Source organism: Carya illinoinensis, chromosome 14 (genome assembly GCF_018687715.1).
Source record: "Carya illinoinensis cultivar Pawnee chromosome 14, C.illinoinensisPawnee_v1, whole genome shotgun sequence".
Lineage (NCBI taxonomy): Eukaryota > Viridiplantae > Streptophyta > Magnoliopsida > Fagales > Juglandaceae > Carya > Carya illinoinensis.
Genome location: NC_056765.1, coordinates 26,548,473 through 26,569,702, shown reverse-complemented (window position 1 = coordinate 26,569,702; position 21,230 = coordinate 26,548,473). Strand labels below are relative to the sequence as shown.

At 35.6% G+C, this 21,230-nt stretch overlaps 1 protein-coding gene across 1 annotated transcript; it reads left to right on the top strand.

Moving 5' to 3' along the window:
• Window positions 1-207: 207 nt before the first annotated feature.
• LOC122294372 (glucomannan 4-beta-mannosyltransferase 2-like) lies at window positions 208-7,581 on the top strand. The gene is made up of 9 exons (XM_043103058.1): window positions 208-1,124; window positions 1,317-1,415; window positions 1,745-1,997; window positions 3,968-4,078; window positions 5,064-5,200; window positions 5,397-5,510; window positions 5,656-5,855; window positions 5,949-6,167; window positions 6,934-7,581. The coding sequence occupies exons 1-9, from the start codon at window positions 795-797 to the stop codon at window positions 7,094-7,096; spliced, it is 1,626 nt and encodes a 541-aa protein (XP_042958992.1). The 5' UTR covers window positions 208-794; the 3' UTR covers window positions 7,097-7,581.
• Window positions 7,582-21,230: the final 13,649 nt, after the last annotated feature.

Genomic DNA, 21,230 nt, shown 5'->3' with positions numbered 1-21,230 from the left:
TTGCAAAGTTCATAAATTCTCAAGATTCGGGTTCAGAAATTTCATCTGCATGCAAATATGTAATGGCTCCACTCCTATAATTTCATGGGGTAGTTCAGGCTACTGAAACCCCACACAAACAACCACCCCCCCCCCCCCCCCCCCCCCCGGCGAGGCTTCTCCTCTCTCTCCTTCTCCTCCCTTCTCTCTTCCTTCTTTTATTTTGGCATCTTCTTTCTCCTGGTAAAAATCCTGCAAAACCGTGATGCAACTCTCATTTGCGGTTGGGATAGTTCTGAAAAGGCTTCGGAATATTTAAAGACGACAAAAACGATGAGAATGCGTCGTTTAAATCCAAAAATCCGAATTAGACAACAAGTAAATTATTCACAAAAAGGAAAAACCAAACAGTACCAAAAATGACTATATAAGAACTCCTTTTCTCTCTGTCTGCTCATCTCTCTCTCTCTCTCTCTCTCTCTCTCTCTCGCAAGCAATGCCCCAATACTGTTTCTATCTCTGCTTCATTTCTATAGTGAAAAACAGGAAGTATTGGCTGGCACGGAGTGTGTGAGGAGCCTAAGATGAGTGAAAGTTAAAGATCCTTTTTAATCTGCATTTACTATTTGTGGGAGTGGGGAGATCTCCACTTGTAGTATAGTACCCTTCTCTTTGTATTTGTATCCTTATATATTGAGTGAAAAAGCCACTTGCAAAGTGTCCCAACTCCATTACATTTTAGTAACACATAAACCCAAATTAGGGAGAGAGAGGGTTTTAGGGGGCCTTCATCTTCTGTGCTGAGACAGTGAGAGATGGCTGAGATTTCGCAGAAGATTCTGTTGCCAGAAACGTTTCAGGGGGTGAGAGATGAGATTTCAGGTCAAATTGGGATGATGTGGGAGCTCATCAAAGCGCCATTGATAATACCTCTGCTGACTCTTGGGGTGTACATTTGCTTGGCCATGTCGCTCATGCTCTTCATGGAGAGGCTTTACATGGGAGTGGTTATCATCCTCGTCAAGCTCTTCTGGAAGAAACCAGAAAAGCGTTACAAATATGAGCTCTTGCAGGAAGACTTGGAAATGGGCAGCTCCAATTTCCCTGTTGTGCTTATCCAAATCCCAATGTTCAATGAAAAAGAGGTGTGCTTTGTGTTTTTCTCTCTGGATTTGTTTAGAGTTTTTTTTTTCTTCTTCTCTTTTCTTACCTGCTTTCCTGTATTTTTTACCATTGGGGTTCTCTTTTTGGTGCTATTTGTTCTTTTCTGGGTTCTATGAAAGTTCTAAAGCTCGATGCTTTTCTTTGCCTTGTGTTTTCATGGATGTTTGGGTCAGGTATACAAGATCTCCATTGGAGCGGCATGCGGGCTTTCATGGCCGTCGGATCGTCTCGTGATCCAAGTCCTCGATGATTCAACTGATCCTACCATCAAGGTACCCTCCATTTGTCATAAACCCATCAAATCACTTCCTAAAACGATACTAATAACTCAATTTTGTCTTCCAAAGTTTGCTTACATGAGTGTTGCAAATTGCAATGGCGAGATGGGCCAATTCTCCATTTCTTTGTTTCTGTCACATATAATTCAACTGCCAAAATCACGCACCCCGGAATTCCTACTCATGTCAGCCTTTCTTCCTGATCTGGGTCTATTTATCTTCTACCATTTAGTCCACTTTTAACCAGTTCCTGATCTGCTGCTGCAACAAAACCAATGTATGAAAGTAGAAACTAAAACTGTTTGATATAAACAATGTTGCAGCAAATGGTGGAAGTGGAATGCCAGAGATGGGCAAGCAAAGGCATAAATATAACGTATCAAATCAGAGAGAACAGGGTAGGGTACAAGGCCGGGGCACTCAAAGAAGGTCTGAAGAGAAGCTACGTCAAACACTGCGAGTACGTAGCCATTTTCGACGCTGATTTCCGGCCTGAGCCGGACTATCTCCGGCGAGCCATCCCTTTCCTCGTCCACAACCCCCAGATTGCGTTGGTTCAAGGTCGCTGGAGATTTGGTATGTTTTACCACTTTGACTGAGATCATCATTATATTTTGGCTGTTAATTACAGTCATTAAATTCTCCTAATGATCTTCGATATGTTCTTGGGAAAGTGTCGGTGCTCTTTCTTAGCTTTGTTTTCCTTTTTTTATTTTTCTTCTGTTTGTCGTCGGCGGGATTTGTTGCAGACTGCACGCATTAATTACGGGAGTGGAGCCCACACTTTGGGCCTCTCTTTTCGACACCTGTTTATCTCTAGACCGTACATCACTTACTGTTAACGGCACAGAAATTTATTTTTTGGTAGAATTTATTGAATATCTTTTTATATAAATAAATATGATTGCAAATTTTTTTTTAATAGTAAAACATCGCAATTTAGGGATAAATAAAGACGCAGCATATTCGATATTTCTTTTCTGTGTTGTTGATGTGCATGAGAGTGAGAAAAACAGGTGAAAATGACAACTAGTGGTCCGGTATATAGTTACATATTATGAGTTGAGAAATACATTATCAATAAATAGATTAATCTATAAATTAACATGATTTGATACAATACATCAAATTATAAAATTATTTTAAATATAAAATAGATCTAATATATTATGTGAACTCACGACAGTTTATAGAATTATTTTTATTTAATCTCTTTACATTAGTTATCTTATGATTTTGTTTTTATAAAAATGGAAATGATTTTTATAGTCTTAGTATGCACATGATTCGAATACTTTCTTTGAAAAAAATAGATAAATATAAGATTTAAATAAAAAAATATATATTTTTTAATAGTAAATTTTATTATTTAAAAAAAAAATACACGAAACTTGTACACTCTCAAAATTTCTTTCATAAAACTTGATATCCAAGTTTTGAATTTTAGCATAAATATAAACATATGAACTTCAAAATATTTAAAAAATGTGTTTAATATTTATAATATTATTAGTTATGCATTGAGTTGAAGGGTATGTGTAAAACCAAATGTGAGAGAGAGAGAGAGAGAGAGAGAGAGAGAGAGATGATTAGTAGGTGAGATTTCATATTAGCCGTATTAAACAATATTTTAATGGCCATTAATGTTAGGATTTGTGTGCAGATTTATATGAGCTGTGAATATATTGGACATAAAGCTCCCTATCGACCTAATTGCATTATCACAGTTTTTAATGCATGTTTCCTTTTAGTGTCGGATTGACGTTACTGTCCTAGCTTTCAGAATCAATGGTTGAGGTTGGGCTATTTTTGTCAATTTCGCTTCGAAAAGAACGTTAAAGTTCTTCGTTGCATTTGAACAACAACCCGGATCGTTCCGGTCAAAAGACTGACTCCTCTTGGACACAGTGAAAGGCTAAGGTCAATTGAGTCATTTTGCCTTCCCACGTGCTCCTATTTAGTAGTCATATTATATATATATATATATATCATCTTGATAAAATAATTGAACGAAAAGGTTGGTCCCAAGAAAAAATAAGAAAGAAATATAAGAAGTGGACAGGACCACCTGTCCAAATGGTGGACCTCTGTCTGCTTGCCGACACTTGGACCTCTCTCCCCCTCACCTTGATGTGGCAAATTTTCATTTGGGTCACGTGAGGACAGTTCTACTCCATGTGAGCATATCCCCTACTTTACTTTCTTCTTCTTCTTCTTTTTTTACTTTTTTGGGAAAATCAAATGGGCGGATGCCAGTTCATCAGCATAGGGGATTCGTGAGGGTGGGGCCCTACCTGATTTCTGCCCCCTTTGTTTAATTAAAGATGAGACGCTTTGACAGGAGAACTTTTACTGAAAAAAAAAAAAAAAAAAAAAACTTTTCATTACTTTTTAATTATCAATGCTTTAAGCAAAATACATATAATCTTTTGCACTGTTCCTGTGATTCTTGTTTTATTTATTTATTAAAGTTTGTGAATATTTACCTTTTTATGATTGATAAAACAGAATTAAATGTGAAACACAAAATTAAATTGTTTTTGCAGTGAATGCTGATGAGTGCTTGTTGACAAGAATGCAAGAGATGTCATTGGATTACCATTTCACAGTAGAGCAAGAAGTAGGGTCTGCAACACATGCATTCTTCGGTTTCAATGGTAATTTTGCGTCACATAAACCGGTTCGATCTGCATTAATCGAGATTTTACTTAAGTTAATCCACGCTACTTAGACCATATCAACTAATGAGATTGTTCTAACTATACTTGTTTAATGCACATGAACTAGAATAGATAAACTAATCTTAAAAAATAAGATAAAAAGAAAATTAATAGTTTGAAGTATAGAACCTAAGACATTGAGCGACAACATGTGACCAGTTCAATGTTTGAGAACTGAATGGAACTTAGTTGGTCAATTGCATGTGCTAATATGCTTTGTGAGGGTTATTGTAACTGGTGAGAAGTTTAGGTAAAGATAAAATTCACCTACTCTACAAAACTATTAATGGGTTTAGTCTATTCTTCAGAGTATGCTTTATGATTGAACAAATGCATTTTGACTTTCTCAAAGTACTTTGGTTGAGATCTTCTTATGACCAACTGTTCTTATAACTTGAGCTGTTTTGTTAAAATTTAAACCATTGCTATAATATGGAATTTTGAAGTGGTGGGAAAAAAATTGTGGGGTCCATCACTCACAATGATCGTTCTCATTGTTAACTTTCCCAAGAAAATGACTCATAAATTCTAGGAAAAAAAAAATCCCCAAGAAATGGAAGTTAAAAAGAAGTGGGAGTACAAGCGCATGTGAAGTTAAAAATAAAATGCATGTTAGCATTTAAAAACTCAAAGTGATGCCTTGTGGAATGTATTCTTGTTTTGCTGTCAATGTTACATGACAATGCATTAGAAAGTTGAGTTCCCCTGTTCAATTTACTTTAGAAGAATCTCAAATGATGAAACTTGAACCCAAGGCACTTCGTAGGCCAAAACAACATAGAAAGGAACTATTTATATACTAATTTTCAGGGAATAATTTCAAATGAGTTCTATAATTACTGTCGCCAAACCCTAACAAACATGTGCATTGTTTTCGCCATGAAGAGAAGTAATGAATTCATTTTTATATATGATCTTTAAGGGACTGCTGGTGTGTGGAGAATTGCTGCTATTAATGAGGCAGGAGGTTGGAAAGACCGAACAACGGTGGAGGATATGGATCTTGCTGTCCGTGCCAGTCTTAGGGGCTGGAAGTTTTTGTATCTTGGCGACCTCCAGGTATCTAGCATGGCAAAGTTGAAGTGGTTATTCCATTTGTCTGTATTTAGCTTGGTTGCAAATGCGAACTTTGTCTTTTAATATATTTTAGTTTTAACTTACCTTTATCTTAGTGAATTGTAGCATTTACTTTAAGGCTTAGATTTATGTTGGTGGATTATTAAATTTACTAAATTACCAATTATCTTAATGGTAGGTGAAAAGTGAACTTCCTAGTACTTTCAATGCCTTCAGATTCCAGCAGCACCGATGGTCTTGTGGTCCTGCTAATCTGTTTAGGAAAATGGTGATGGAGATCATTAGAAATAAGGTTGGTTTATTGAAATATACCATAGAATTGTTTTGTGAAAAGAGAACTTCCTAGTAGTTCCAATGCCTTCAGTTGGCAATCATTTCATTCCTTTCAAAATGCAGCTTCTAAGTTATTGTAATCTATGTTTTGTATACCACTGCAGAACGTGACAGTGTGGAAGAAAGTATATGTCATTTACAGTTTCTTCTTTGTTCGGAAGATCATAGCCCACATGGTCACCTTCTCCTTTTACTGCTTTGTACTTCCCCTGACCATCTTGGTTCCTGAAGTTCATGTTCCAATCTGGGGAGCTGTTTATATTCCCTCCATCATCACCATTCTTAACTCAGTAGGAACCCCAAGGTCTGCCATGTTGTATTACTCTTCTTTTACTTGCCTATTTTCTTAGATTCTTTAGTCCGAACAACATTTGCTTAGGTAATCTCAAACTTGCAGGTCAATTCACTTACTGTTCTACTGGATTCTTTTTGAGAATGTGATGTCTTTGCACCGTACCAAGGCAACATTAATCGGTCTGCTAGAAGCAGGGAGAGCCAATGAATGGGTTGTCACTGAAAAACTCGGAGATTCTGCTTCAAAGAAAGATGCTAACAAGAACAAGACACACACCAAAGGACCTGCTAAAAGACTAGGATTTTTTAAACTTGGGAACAGGTAATTTTTCATTTGATCGTTGAACTCTCATCTGGATGGACTAAAACCAGCATGACAAAATAATATGATTAATCCTTAAGATTATCCAACTAGTAGATGGCGGTGCTCTTGTTAACTATAGGAGTAATTCTGATCCTTCTAGCCCTTTGATTTGCGAGACACATCAACACTGGTAGACAGACATATGTAGTTCCCACAAAGTGGTGCAAGGCCACAAGAGAAATTCCACATATTACCAGAAATTAATGTTTGAAACACTGTCAACTCCTGCAAGTCCTAGAAACCAGTTTGTTCTATTGGGTTTTTCTTTATTACAGTGGTTCTGAACCCTTGTATTAGTAGGTTATTAATTAGGAGCATAGAAGTTAGAGATTCTATTTTATTAGAATCTCTCCATTTATTCTTTTCATTTTCAAATGGAAAATGGCCCTGCTCTATCTATATTCTACATACTTCTATCGAATGCACATGGCAACGAAGGAGACGAAACTCACATGAGGTTGTGCAGAGTGAGAATTTTATTGTAGTCTGTTGGCTTGTAAATACTAGTTGTCAGTATCGCTTGAGGACAAAACCAAGAAGGTATATTTTGTATTATATTCTACAGTTAGATTCCATGTTGATTTAGGCATTATATATTTCAGTTTTCTGACATCTTTGCATCTAAGATATGCAATTCCATGTGCTGAAGGTAAAAGGTGCGTGCTTATATGCTTTCCTAATGCCAATTTTCTTTTGTTGTTTCTTCTCGGTTAAATTTAAACAGGATGCATACATTGGAGCTGGGATTTGGAGTTTTCCTCTTCTTCTGTGGATGCTATGACTTTGTGCATGGGAAGAACAACTACTTTGTATATCTCTTCCTCCAAACCATCACCTTCCTCATCGCAGGATTTGGCTACATTGGCACCATCATTCCCAGCTCTTAGTGGCAGCCTGCAATATTAAGTAATCTACATTAAAACGGCTCATCATCTTTGTGTTTGCCATGCCATTTCGTATCTATCTCGTCGTCAACAAGAAGTTATATATAATTGGGAGGTTAGTTCCCATGAGCAACGATTGATTGCAATTTGTATGATTTCAATTCATTCAAGAAGAGGCCATTCGTCATGTTGGGGAAAAAAGTTCTTGGCATGCTTTCCTCAGAATGTCACTCAACTACTCAGAAGTAACCTTGGAAAATCACAGAGACAATGTTCAAGATATTGGAAAAAGACACTTATACAGAACCAAGTGCAAGAAAACAAGGAGATTATGTAATTTAATTGGTTTGAATAGAATGTAATTGTGAGATTTTGTTCTATTTTTTCTGTTTCCTATTTGTTAGTTTTTCTAAGTTCTGGTCAATAATCTTATCAAACAGAAGGATGAACTTGTAATCAAAGTCAATTACATTTTTTCCCCTCAAGCACTACCCCACTGTCAATTGCCCCTGTATATTTGTCAATTGGCCTCTTTGTCAAGGGTAATGGTACACTTGAACTTTTTTTTTTAAGTTCATTTTAAATGGAGGGTGGTTATATAACATTTTAACTTCAAATAAAAAAATAAAAATAAAAAGACTTGAATATTTTTTATGAAATGGCACCATCAACTTGGCAGATTATAAAATAATTGTATAAATATCATTATTATTCTGTTAATTTGACAGAAAAAAATGACTATAAAGATTATTGTGCCCCCAAAACAATTTTTTAAAAGGTCTAAAAAGTTAACAAAATACTAATAATTAAAAAATTTACAAATTAAAAAAAAAAAAGTGAAAAACAAAAATAAAAATTTGAAAACATAGAGGAATTAGGGACAAGAGAGACAACAAGCTTCTACCCCAGCTAAGGGGCCACCATGCACTTGTGGGCTTCCTCCCAAGTTATATCAATGATAACGAGCATGCAAATTTTCTCTCTCTCTCTCTCTCTCTCTCTCTCTCACATCAGGATCAGGATCATGATCCTCACCTGACTATTCTAACCAGTGTTGTTTAGCAAAGTTTGATCTCTATCATACTCAAATCAATAAATAAGTATACATTTTCCTTCACTAACAATACTTGGTTTGAATTGAAAGAGATACTCAGTCCATTTTATCTCATCATTATAATTTGTATAAATTTTCACACAATATATACTAAATAATTCAACTTTTCAAATCTCAAATTAATAATAACATTAAAAAATAATATTCTAACATTTTATTTAACTTTCATATGTTTTTAACTATCTCAATTCACTATCCAAACTTAATCAAGTAAAGTGAATTTCATGAGGAACGTTTTCATGTCTCTTTCGATGCCGTCTCTCTCTCTCTCTCTTTCATGCCTAGTCCCAATCATATGCAGCTATGATTTGCATGAATTGGGTTTCTCTCTCTCTCTCTCTCTCATGGCTAGTCCCAATCATATGCAGCTATGATTTGCATGAATTGGGTTTAATGATCCCATGTTATATCATTGCTAAACATTTTGTTTCCTTGTAATTACAATTATGTCATGTTAAAGGCAACATTGTTTACTCTTTCTTTTTGTTTTACTTCTAATACAAGCGTCATTATCTTTCCCAACCTTTTTTTTTCTCCTTTGGCTGCACCCAATGAGGGGGGCATGCAGTGTCAGCATATATATATACACATTTTAATACTAAAGCTATTATTAAAAGATAGCACATTGAAGTCTCTTTAGATCCTTGGGAGGGCAACATGACTTTTATTTTATTTTATTTTATTTTTTAAAAAATAAGTATTTCCAAAGATACCAATTATTGGTCTCATGGATTATGGAAACTTCCAAAGCAAGTTGTTCTGATAGGCTTGTCATGAAATGATGAGGTACCAACTACTATCTATCATCATCAACCTTTTTAAACCCTGTTAGAATTAGGACAATGACCCTTCTTTAGGGGTTACTTGCTTAGTTTTTTATTTTTTATTTTTATAAAAGTTCTAGCTTGGTGGTAGCAATAAAATAATTAGTAATTTTTCCCAAATTAAAAATCCTAATTAAATTAATTTTAATTGCTGAGAAAATATGTAAAAGGAATTCCAATCACATCCAATTACTTTTAGCAATCACCAAACCAGAAAAAGAAAAGTAAAAGTTGTACAATAATGAGTGAATTTCAGTTATTTTAGGAACATATTTCAAAGCTCCTTTTCAATACCATGGTTTAGGATTGATGCTGTTTACACTTATGTTGGTATTGATGTGTAGACATCCATTAGTAATATAAAAAAAAAATCAAATCATAATCACCAAAACTTATCTGCCACAACAGTGTGGTTGGGTAGGTGACACCTTGATGGTGTTACAACTAGTATCAATCATGATGATTTAGAGAGACACAAAGATGGATCCCTATGGAAGTTATATCAAGAAAATAGTTATTTAATGAAGCGTTGGATTATGTAAGTAAACAAGCATATCTAAGTATTTAAATTGCCTTTTACTCAAATCTCAATTCAATTTTAAAATTCTTGTTTCTCTCTCTTGACTTTCTCTCTCAAAGTTTTGGAGATTCGTTTGGTTACGTAGTTAAGATGAGATGAGATATTTTGTTAAAAGTTGAATATAATATTGTTATAATATTATTTTTATTTTGAAATTTGAAAAAATTGAATTGTTCATTATATTTTGTGTGGAAGTTTTAAAAAATTATAACGATTATATAAGATGAGATGGTTTAGTTTTGTGTAACCAAACTAGTCCAATTTCCCGAGCACTTTCTCTCTCCTCTTCTACTCCCTCTCTCCTTTATATGTCGATTCATTTTTCCACTTATAACAATATTGTTCATTCATTTTTTCTAACATGATGTATCCAGTGAAATTTTAATAGGATGTAAGCCATACTCGTCGAAATGAGCAATTTTAATTGTAATGCAAAGTTGCTTGAAAAAAGAGTACTATATTGAAGTAAAGGAGAATACAAAGCTGGACCAACTAGAGAATATATTTATATATATAATTACTTACCAATGTAGACAACAGCAAGTGAAAGAAATAACAAGAAAAGTGAAGTTCCTATTTATTAATGTTTGGCTTTGTTCGTGGATTTTTGCAAGGCAGGAAGGAAGGAAGGAAGCTACGTACGAAATGCACATGTTCCTGCAACGACTCTTTTTCTAGTCGTATAATCCAGTTGATGCAAATTAATGCAGTACGTGTGTGAGAAAATGAAAATGAGCTGTCTTTTCCAGATTGGTTGGCTGTTTTTCAACCTTAAGCTGGCTGGTTTTTTAAATGCTCGGTCCCATGTTGTCTCAGGACCGACAATCCCAGCAAAAAGATTCATTCATTAACGTTGAAAGATTAATCTTTCCATCGGTTTAAGCTGTTTTGAATTCTAATACTGATTCTACATACGTAAACATGGATGGCAGTACACTCTAATCCAAGTCCAGCAATTAAAATTCACTTGTTTTTTGTTTTCGAGATAGGGGTAAAGTTGCTTCCAAACACACTCAAAGTAAAACACGTGATGCCAGAGACACATGACCACCAAAGTATTATTTGAGATAGATGTTGGATGATAAATCTGTCAGATGATGATGAGGGGTCCTCCTCTCACATGGTTTCACAGTCTTGGGCTGTTGATTAGCATTGTCTTCTTCTCCAATTCTTTGAAACAATTAAAAAATGAAGCATCCAATGCAACATTGACACATCATGAGATCTTCTTTACGTCAGTTGTCCATTAGTTGTGTAAAGCTTAGCCCCATTCTCTGCAACATGGGGTCAGCTCGTTAATGTCAGATTCAGCAACTTCTTCTTTTGTAATATATTCATCTATGCTTTCCATACATTAAATGGACCGATCTCATAGCCACCCAACTTTCTCCCTTGATTCCACATAACATAATTGTTAGATTTTAAAATGTTGGTGTTAGTTATTGCATGTTGGATTTGGGTATCGTGCTAAAAAGACACAGACAGAAAGTAAAATTTTGTAACATTTATAATTGATCGAGTGAGTTTTTTGAATAACAGTAGCATTAAATATTCAATAAATATCGTATTTTAGACCCTAATGTTCGGACAAAAATTCTGTATGATGGTAAATCCTTGTTTGAGCACCAAAAACCCCCCATTTAGTACTGCTAGTGTATGTGTGTTTTTTATGGCTTTAAAAATCATGTTTGCAGCTCTCCACTTGAACATATTTTCTGCAGCATTTGCAAGCTACTGTCCATTTCTAATAATGCAGTCTTATTTTCTTAATATACAGGAGACAGTATGGGTATACATTGAGGCAAAAACTTAAGTGAAGTACAAGAAGACGGATGTTTGGTACATTATATGTAAATCTCTAAAACACACGGATGGACAAATCCAAGATACCTTCCACCACAGAATTGCCAAAAGGAAGTATTGTTTTGTTCTCTTTTACCTCATCCCGCTCCCACTTTCCTAGAACTCACTTCTTCGTGTCCTTTGGCTGTATCATGAACCTAGTCATAAACCTGGCATTTCTAGATATTTGAGTACGTGAGTTTACTGTACCGCTACTCAATTGCAGGAGGTGATTGTAGTTTTTGCTGCACCCTTTCGTCGTGTAGTTCTTTTGTCTCTTTAGTCCAGAAATATTTGGCTCATCTTATAAAAATAAAGATAAAAACTGATGTGGATAATACGTTGGATTGCAAAACTGTTTTTACTATAAAGTATATCTAATGTATGTAAGTAATTTTTTGAGCAAAAATTTTATGTGGTCACTTTTGTATATTCTTTTGTACACTTCATTGATGTAATTAGTTGTATATTTAAAAATAATAATGCAATTAATTACATCAGTGAAGTGTGCAGAAAATACACAAAAATAACTAAAACAATGCTATGTACAGTTTTCAAATAGACACTGCAATCCATGCATAAGTAATTTTATTTTTGAAACTTTTTAAAATTACTAAAACATCCCTCTTAAAATGATATTTTTTCTCTTTTAATAAAGGACTTGCATATGCAGTCTCTGAGTAGAGACTGCAAATAAAATTTCTCAAGTATAACTATATATGACATTATTCAAACAAGTACAAAAGTTTACAAGCCAATCGCAGAGGTGAAGAAAAGGGTTTGACATGAATGAGTTTTGAGAGTTGGTTTATTCTGGGAACTGTACAATTTCAGCCCAGTGAGTTTATGGGACAGAAAGGGACAGGGAAAGCTTGTTTCAGGGCCAATAAAACAAAACAAAAGTCCTTTTCCTGGGCTGGGCTGGGTTGGGCTCAATTAAGCATCAGTAGGGTTTAATCTAAACAAGGACTAGAGAACTCGAAAAGATTGGACCTAAGGCTCCGGTGGGTAGATCCTGACTGGTTTCGAAACTTTGAAGGATGGTGTAAGAAGGGAAAGAACAACTACAAGCCAGATCAATCAGCCTATTTATCCCCAGCCGTGGTGGGATTGGCCCGTTTGTATGAAGACAAATTTTCAGCCAATTTTCGAGTCCAAAAATAAGGAAAAACACAATCCCATCAGCAATAAAGAATTTGCAAAAACCTTAAAAGAACAACTATCAAAAATGAAGGAGAGGCGTGAAAAGGGCCTATATTACACTTGTGACGAGTGGTTTAGTCCGTGTCACAAGTGTAGAAAAATATGTTTGTCAGAACAGTTTTTTGAAGAATGATGAGGACAAGGAAGAAGTGAATCCAAAAAAATGGAGAATGCAGTTAAAGGATGAAAATAAAGATAGGGTAGAAAATAATGAGGCTAGATGAGGTGATGGTGTTTAGTGTTTACAGACACACACAGCCAGTACGCAATTTTTTATGTGGTGCTGTTGCAAAAAAAAAAAATAGGGTTAAATCTACTCATTGGAGGGAACTTTGAGGTAGTTGTTGCTAATGAGAAATCCACTCAGATCAACACAGAAAGCTTGATGCTTATTCATTCTTCCTACAAGTTTCTACCACTCACAATTACCCCAAGTTTCACTCCGACTTTAGCCTTTAGGACCAAAACTACTTTTTTATTCCCTATTCATATACACTCCAATATTCATTCTTTCTTTATGTCAATCGAATAATCTATTATTACTCTTGCTTTATGATTTTTTTTTTCTTTTTATAATTTCTGTATTATATTTTTTAACGGTCATATTTTCAAACGATTATTATTACAACAATCATAATCTCAAATGGTCTGTATTTTTCATTTGATTACTTTTTTGAAGATTATATTCTTTAAGAGTAGTGTTATATATACTTACAATGTTGTTGACTATTTTACTTACCACACTCATTTCGTTAGTTTTTATGATTTTCAGCATATCAATAATTGACATGTAGAGAATTAAGTCTTTCTTAATTACATTTAACATTTTCTATTCTCCAATGGTTATATTCTATATAATGATTATATATTTTTTAATATATATTGAACCATTTTCCCTTACTTTTGATTCATCTAAAACTGAGCAGAAATCTGAAAAATCTGACTCCTTTCCATTCCGACTCCAACTCTGCTTCGATATTGTACATATTTTATAAAAATATGTGTTTTTCTAGATATTAATCATATAAATATAAATATAATAACATCTAATAATAATATATAAATAATAAAATGCATAATAACATGTAACATTGTAATACTAATGTATAATAACTAAAGTATTGATTATATAGATTTAATATAACTATATCTTATATAGTTAGTTAAACTCAATAATATACTAGCATGGCCCCATGGGTTAATTATTATAAAATAATATATTTATACTATAATATATAGACTAAATTGACTAATAATAGTTTAATATATGTAAACATCATGCTATTTCAATATTACTAACATGTAACACTAAATTACTATTATATAAATATTAAAATGCATAATAACATGTAACATTATAATACTCATGTATAATAATACGTAACACTAATGGATAAACACTAATATCTAAATAATAAATTTATAATAACACGTAATACTAATTACTAATGTATAATAACTAAAGTATTGATGATATAAATTTTATATTATATCTTATATAGTTAGTTAAACTCAATAATATACTAGCAAGGCCCCATGAGTTAATTATTATATTGAGTTAATAACATGTAATACTATAGTATAATAACATTGTAAATTGTAATTTGAAACTGGTTAAACAATAATCGTTAATAATTATTACAAAATAAGATACTACCGTTTTTAAAAACCATAGTACAAGTCTATAGACTATAACATGTAATACTATAGTATAATAATATGTAATTATCAATAATCAATACTATAATACAACCTTCTTGATTTATAAATCCACGGTTGCGAAGAGAGCGGCTCTGAAAAAACCCTCTGTTCTCTCTCCATAAAACCCTAACAGACCAGATCGACCGACGGAGGTGGGAGCTTCGGCTCCCCCCCCCCCCCCCCAAATTTCCCCTTCTTCTCTCTTTTTGCTGTTTTGTGTTAGCTTTCCTTTTGTTTGGGTTTTTGTGTGTTTTCAAGTAAATAAAGGAGGGGAGTTCCGGCGAGACCGTTTCCAGCCACCAACCGTCAACAAGCAACCCACCAGAGCGTTGGCCAGATGCCGATCTTCATGACCACTGAACGCGGCGCCAGAAGGGAGGGAGCGTGGCTCGCACGCATGGGATGGAGTCTCGGACAGAACCAGAGAGTGGTTGTCACGCGCCACCGGGGAGCCACCTGACGGATCAAAACCTGGCTTTTCTGGGTCCTAAGACTCCAGGTGATCATCGAACGACCGTCGGACCCCCTCTAAGAGTGGTTGTGTTGCAGGCACCACTAATTTTGTTTTGTTTTTCTTCCGTCTGTTTTATTTGTTTTTTTGGTTTCCCTCCATCCGTCAATCAGTGTTTAAAGTTGTAATTTTAATTGATTAAAAGCATGAATTTCTGTTTTAATTTTATCAACTGTTGATTATTATGGATTATGGTACATATTGCTCGAGCGGTGGCTTTTTGCCATTCGAGCGAATTCAGGCAGATTCAAACGCTCGACTTCAGCTCGACAGTGGGCTCAAGCGAGTGTGCGGGAAAGGAGATCACTTGAGCGGAGGCATTTGGCCGCTCGAGCGAAGTCAGGCAGAGTAGAACACTCGATGTTCGCTCGACCCTCCGCTCGAGCGAATTTAGGCAGAGTCAAACACTCGATATTCGCTCGACACTCCGCTCGAGCGAATATCGCATTTTACAGATTAGTGTTTATTCCGCCGTCAGAGTATATAAATGATTTTTTACATCTTATGGCCGACTTTTGGCCTGTAAAACTCTGTTTTGATTAGAGAAATACTTAGAATTCATTTTTCCTTTGATTTTCGTTTAGATTCGGAGAGGAGGATTCATACAATCGATCATTCACGCAGCTACACAATTTTCACTGGATCATTCACTCACACTGCAGCAGATTGAAGAACTCCTTGATGGGTCCAATTGCCACTGTAGCTCAGCCTCCTCCACTGCTTCAAATCTTCATCTCCATTCAATTGGCTTGATCTTTTCAATTCCCTACTTGCTATTTCTTTTCAGTTTTGAATTTCTGAATTATTTTGGAGAATTTTGATTTAGACGTTTGAGTAATTTATTTGTTATTCATTTAATTCATGTTATTTATTTTTATCGTTTTGTTAAGCTTTCATTTTAATATTGATTACAATTACGGTGGTTTAATTTGAGAATTTGTGATTTAAATATAATGATGAACCCTAGAACATTGATTTTAGGGCTTTTCAATTTTCAGTGCATGCTTTGTCAATTACTTCCTAATTTAGTTTAATTCTTAATTTAGTTTTATTAATTTTTGAATTTAATATATTAGTTCTTTACATTCCAATCCGACAATCAAAATCTAAAAACATGAATCTAGTCCATGACTAGTACCATTTTCCATCCATTGCACATACCATCATTTTATTTTCTCTTTGTGAAGTTTTTCACCCTTTTCAACGAATTTGATTTTTAAGTAACTTTTCCTGAGAAGACGATTTAGGAATTTATTCCTAATTATTACACAACATCCTCCTGCACTTGGGATAGCTTTAGTGCTACTCATTTTTGAGTGAGTCAAGTTTTTGGCGCCGTTGCTGGGGAAAGTATTTTAGCTTAAATTTAAACTCGTTATTTTTGTTATGCTCTTTAAACTGATGTTTCATGTCATGGGTGAAGGACAGTTCAAATAAGTTGCTTAGAGTCACATCGAGTGTTGAGAGTAGTATACACAATTTGGAGATAGATAGCTCTTCTGTCTTTTCTATTAGTGAGTCAGGTGAGGAAATTGAAATTGAATCAGAAAACATGGCTGCACTTGCACCACGCACTCTTAAGGATTATTTGTAACTCACTCGCACCACTACACCTTCATGCATAGTTTTACCTGAAAATGCACCTAATTTCTCTATTAAGCATGGCATGATGTCAGTGATACCTTAGTTCCACGGGATGGATTCTGAGAGTCCTTACCAACACTTGACAGATTTTGAGTTGGCTTGCACTACTTTTATCACTAGGGCTGTTACTGATGAATTCATTAGACTTCGTTTATTTCCTTTCTCTTTAAAGGATAAAGCGAAGATCTGGTTTAATTCTTTGAGGCCTAATTCTATTTCTAGTTGGTCTGATATGCAGCATGAATTCTTACAAAAAATTTTTCCTTTTCAAAGTACTCAGTTTTTGCAAGAGCAAATCAGCCAGTTCAATCAGAGACCTGATGAGACCTTTCAGGCCAGTTGAGAAAAATTTAAAGATTTGGTGAACATTTGTCCACATCATGGTTTTGAATCTTGGAGGTTGATGAGCTATTTTTACACTGGTCTCACTCAAGAATGCAAGCAGTTTGTTCAGACAATATGCAATGGGGAGTTCTTCAGCAAGGAACCTGATGAAGCACTATCATTTTTTGACTACCTTGCTGAGAGCGCACAACAATGGAACACTCGTACTGATCGAGTTCCATTAGCAGTGCAGCCACTGAGGGCTATTTCTGAAGGGGGCAAATATGAGCTTAAAGAAGACACTGATGTTCAAGCCCGAATAGCTGCATTGACTAGAAGACTAGAGGTCATGGAAATGGAAAAAGTGAAGGCTGTGAAAATAGTAGAGGCATGTTCTATATGTGCTGATTCAAACCATAAGACCCAAGACTGCCCGATTATGCTAGTATTTCAAGAAGGTGGGTCTGAGCAGATGCAATCAGCTAACTGGGTTAATAGAGCATGAATCAGCCTTTCTCCAACACATATAATCCGGGGTGGAGGAATCACCCAAATTTCTCATGGAGAAATGATCAGCCTGGTCGGTCCCCACCACCTCAGCAGCAGCCATTTAATCAGGGTGCTCCTCAACACCAGTATCCGTCATATCAGAATCTTCAGAGCTATCCTTATGTAGCTTATCTTGGATTTCAGCCTCATGTAGCTGCACAGAGTTCTCAGCCTTCATCATCTGCAAGGAAGACTCTAGATGACAGTATGGCTCAGATGGCCAATATACTTCAGCAATTCATGCAGATTCAGGCCACCACAAATAATCAGAACACTCAGGCCATAAATGAGTTGCGATGTACTATTAATAAGATGAGTACAACCTTGAGCACCCTAGAGAAAGGAAAATTTCCATCACAGCTTCAGCCTAATCCTCAAGTATACAGGCAGCAACAACAGCAAGTGCATAATGTCTTAGGGGATGTTATTAAGACAGCGAAGGCAGTTCTTACTTTGAGAAGTGGGAAGGAAGTTCTCCAACCAGAGATGCCTATAGACACACAGGTAGTTGGTCCTACACCTGAAGATGTAACAGAGATTGATAAAGTTGAGAAAGAATCAGAAGTAGTGAGACCAGAACTGAAGAAGCCTGTGAGTGCAGATGTTGAGACTAGTAAGGGATACCAACCTGTGGTTCCCTATCCTCAGAGATTGGCAGCTGGCCAAAAGAACAAGTATCACAAGGAGATTCAAGAGATTTTCAAGCAAGTGAAGATCAATATTCCATTCTTGGATGCCATACAACAAGTGCCTTCATATGCAAAATTTTTGAAGGACTTGTGCACAGTGAAGAGGAAGTTGAATGTGAAGAAGAAAGATTTCTTAACGGAGCAAGTTAGTGCATTGATATTGAGCGAGACTCCTCAGAAGTTTGGAGATCCCGGCTCTCCCAACATTTCCATTATGATTGGTGAATCACGCATTGGGAGAGCTTTACTTGATTTGGGAAGTAGTGTGAACTTGCTACCATTCTTAGTATATGAGCAGTTGGAATTGAGTGAGCTGAAAAAGACTTCCATCATGCTACAGTTGGCTGACAGATCAGTTAAGGTACCGAGGGGTATTGTAGAGGACGTGTTGGTCCAGGTGGACAAATTCTACTACCCAATAGATTTTGTGGTTCTTGATATGCAGCAGCCGGTCTCCACTATTTACCAAACTCCTTTCATCCTAGAAAGACCATTTCTAGCTACATCAAATGCATTGATCAATTGCAGAAGTGGAGTTTTGAAACTTACTTTTGGAAACATGGCACTTGAGTTGAACGTTTTCAATGCTTGCAAGATGCCAGCACATTTTGATGACACAAGTGATTTGAATGTTGTGGAGAGTTTGACACCAATAGATTTTATTTACTCAACTTCTCCCTTCTCTGGTGATGATTATATTTTTCAGACACCTGAATTTTTACTTGATGAGAAAATTGATCATATCAATGAAGATGACTTTGATTTTTTTGATTGTTTTGCATATTTTTCTTTACCACTTAAAGTACAATTTGCGGGAGTAAGATGGAAACCCCAGTTTGAAGCTCTACCACCACCAGACATGCTTAAATCTTCAGAGGAAGAAGTTCCCCAATTAGAGCTGAAACCACTTCCTTAAGATTTAAAGTATGTGTTTCTTGGTCCTAAAGAATGCACTTTTCCGGTGGTGATTTCCTCAAAGCTAAATCAGAAGGATGAAGCACAGTTGATTGAAGTATTAAGGAAGCATCGAGACGCAATTGGTTGGACAATAGCCGACATCAAAGGCATTGATGCCGCTGTATGTACCCACAGAATCCATCTTGAAGATGATGCTAGACCGGTTCGTGATGCTCAACGTAGGCTCAATCCTACCATGAAGGAAGTTGTGAAAGAGGAAGTGCTTAAGCTACTCACAGTAGATATCATTTACCCTATCTCAGACAGTAAGTGGGTAAGTCCAACTCAAGTGGTACCAAAAAAATCTGGTTTGACTGTCATAAAAAATGATAAAAATGAGTTGATTCCAACTAGAATGGTTACTGGCTGGAGAATGTGCATTGACTATAGAAAATTCAATTCAGCCAATAGGAAGGATCACTTTCCTTTACCATTCTTGGATCAAATTTTGGAAAAAGTAGCTGGTAATGCATATTATTGTTTCTTGGATGGCTACTCTGGTTATTATCAAATTGTTGTAGCGCATGAGGATCAGGAGAAAACCACTTTCACCTATCCTTTTGGCACTTTTGCTTTTACTAGAATGTCTTTTGGTTTGTGTAATGCTCCAACTACTTTTCAGAGATGCATGATGAGTATTTTTTCTGACATGATTGATGATATTTGTGAAATATTCATGGATGATTTCTCTGTTTTTGAAAAATCCTTTGAGAGTTGTTTGCATAATTTGGCACATATTCTCCAGAGATATGAGGAAAAAAATCTTTTACTTAATTGGGAGAAATGCCAATTTATGGTTACTCAAGGCATTGTATTGGGGCATATTGTTTCTTCTGAGGGTATAAAGGTTGACAATGCAAAGATTGAATTAATATCTAAACTTCCTATCCCTAGGACAATTAGGGATATTCGTTCTTTTCTTGGTCATGCTGGCTTTTATAGGCTGTTTATTAAAGGGTTTAGTTCTATTGCAAAACCTTTGTGCACTCTTTTACAAAATGATATTGAATTTGTTTGGATTGATGAGTGCCAAAAAGCTTTTGATACCCTGAAAAAGTCGCTTACCACTGCCCCTATTATACAACCCCTGCAGGGGGACCTTCCCTTTGAGATTATGACAGATGCTAGTGACTATGCCTTAGGAGCTGTTTTGGGCAACGGGTGGATAATATGCCATTTGTGATTTATTATGCTAGTAGAACCTTGAATGATGCCCAGAAAAATTATATCACTACTGAAAAAGAATTGCTTGCAGTGATTTTTGCACTTGATAAATTTTGGACTTATATTCTTGGTTCTCCTGTTACTATTTTCACTGACCACTCTGCTCTTAAGTATTTGTTGGCTAAGAAAGATGCAAAACCACGCTTGATTTGCTAGATTCTATTACTTCAAGAGTTCAACATCAACATTAAGGACAAGAAATGAGTTGAAAACGTGATAGCTGGCCACCTCTCTAAATTGTCATCATCTCCTTCTTCAAATGTCTGCCTTCCTCTTGATGATAGTTTCCCGGATGAGCAGCTATTTGTGGTTGATAAAGCTCCCTGGTATGTTGACATAGTCAATTATCTGGTGACTGAGCGAATGCCTTCTGAATGGTCCACCCAAGATAAGCGTCAGTTTCTCTCTGAGGTACGACACTTTTATTTTGATGATCCATATCTTTTTAAATATTGTTCAGACCAATTGATTCGAAGATGCATTCCTGATGATGAGTTTTTTTCGGTTTTGAGATTTTGTCATATGGGTGCATGTGTTGGTCATTTTTCAGCAAAGAAAACAGTTTCAAAAATTTTGCAAAGCGGTTTTTACTGGCCTTCCATGTTTAAAGATGCTTATAATTTTTGCAAGACTTGTGAGCCTTGTCAAAAATTAGGATCCATTAGCAAAAGAGACATGATGCCTCTTTCCCCTATTCTTACTTTATAAATTTTTTATTGTTGGGGAATAGACTTCATAGGACCTTTTCCAGTTTCTTTTGGAAACACATATATCCTATTGGCTGTGGATTATGCTTCAAAATGGGTGGAGGCCATTGCTTGCAAAACAAATGACCATCATGTTGTTCTGAAATTTTTGCAATCTTTGTTTGCTCGTTTTGGCATGCCAAAAGTTATTATAGGTGATGTGGGTTCTCATTTTTGCAATAAACTATTTTCTACACTTGTGAAGAAATATGGTATCACACACAGAGTT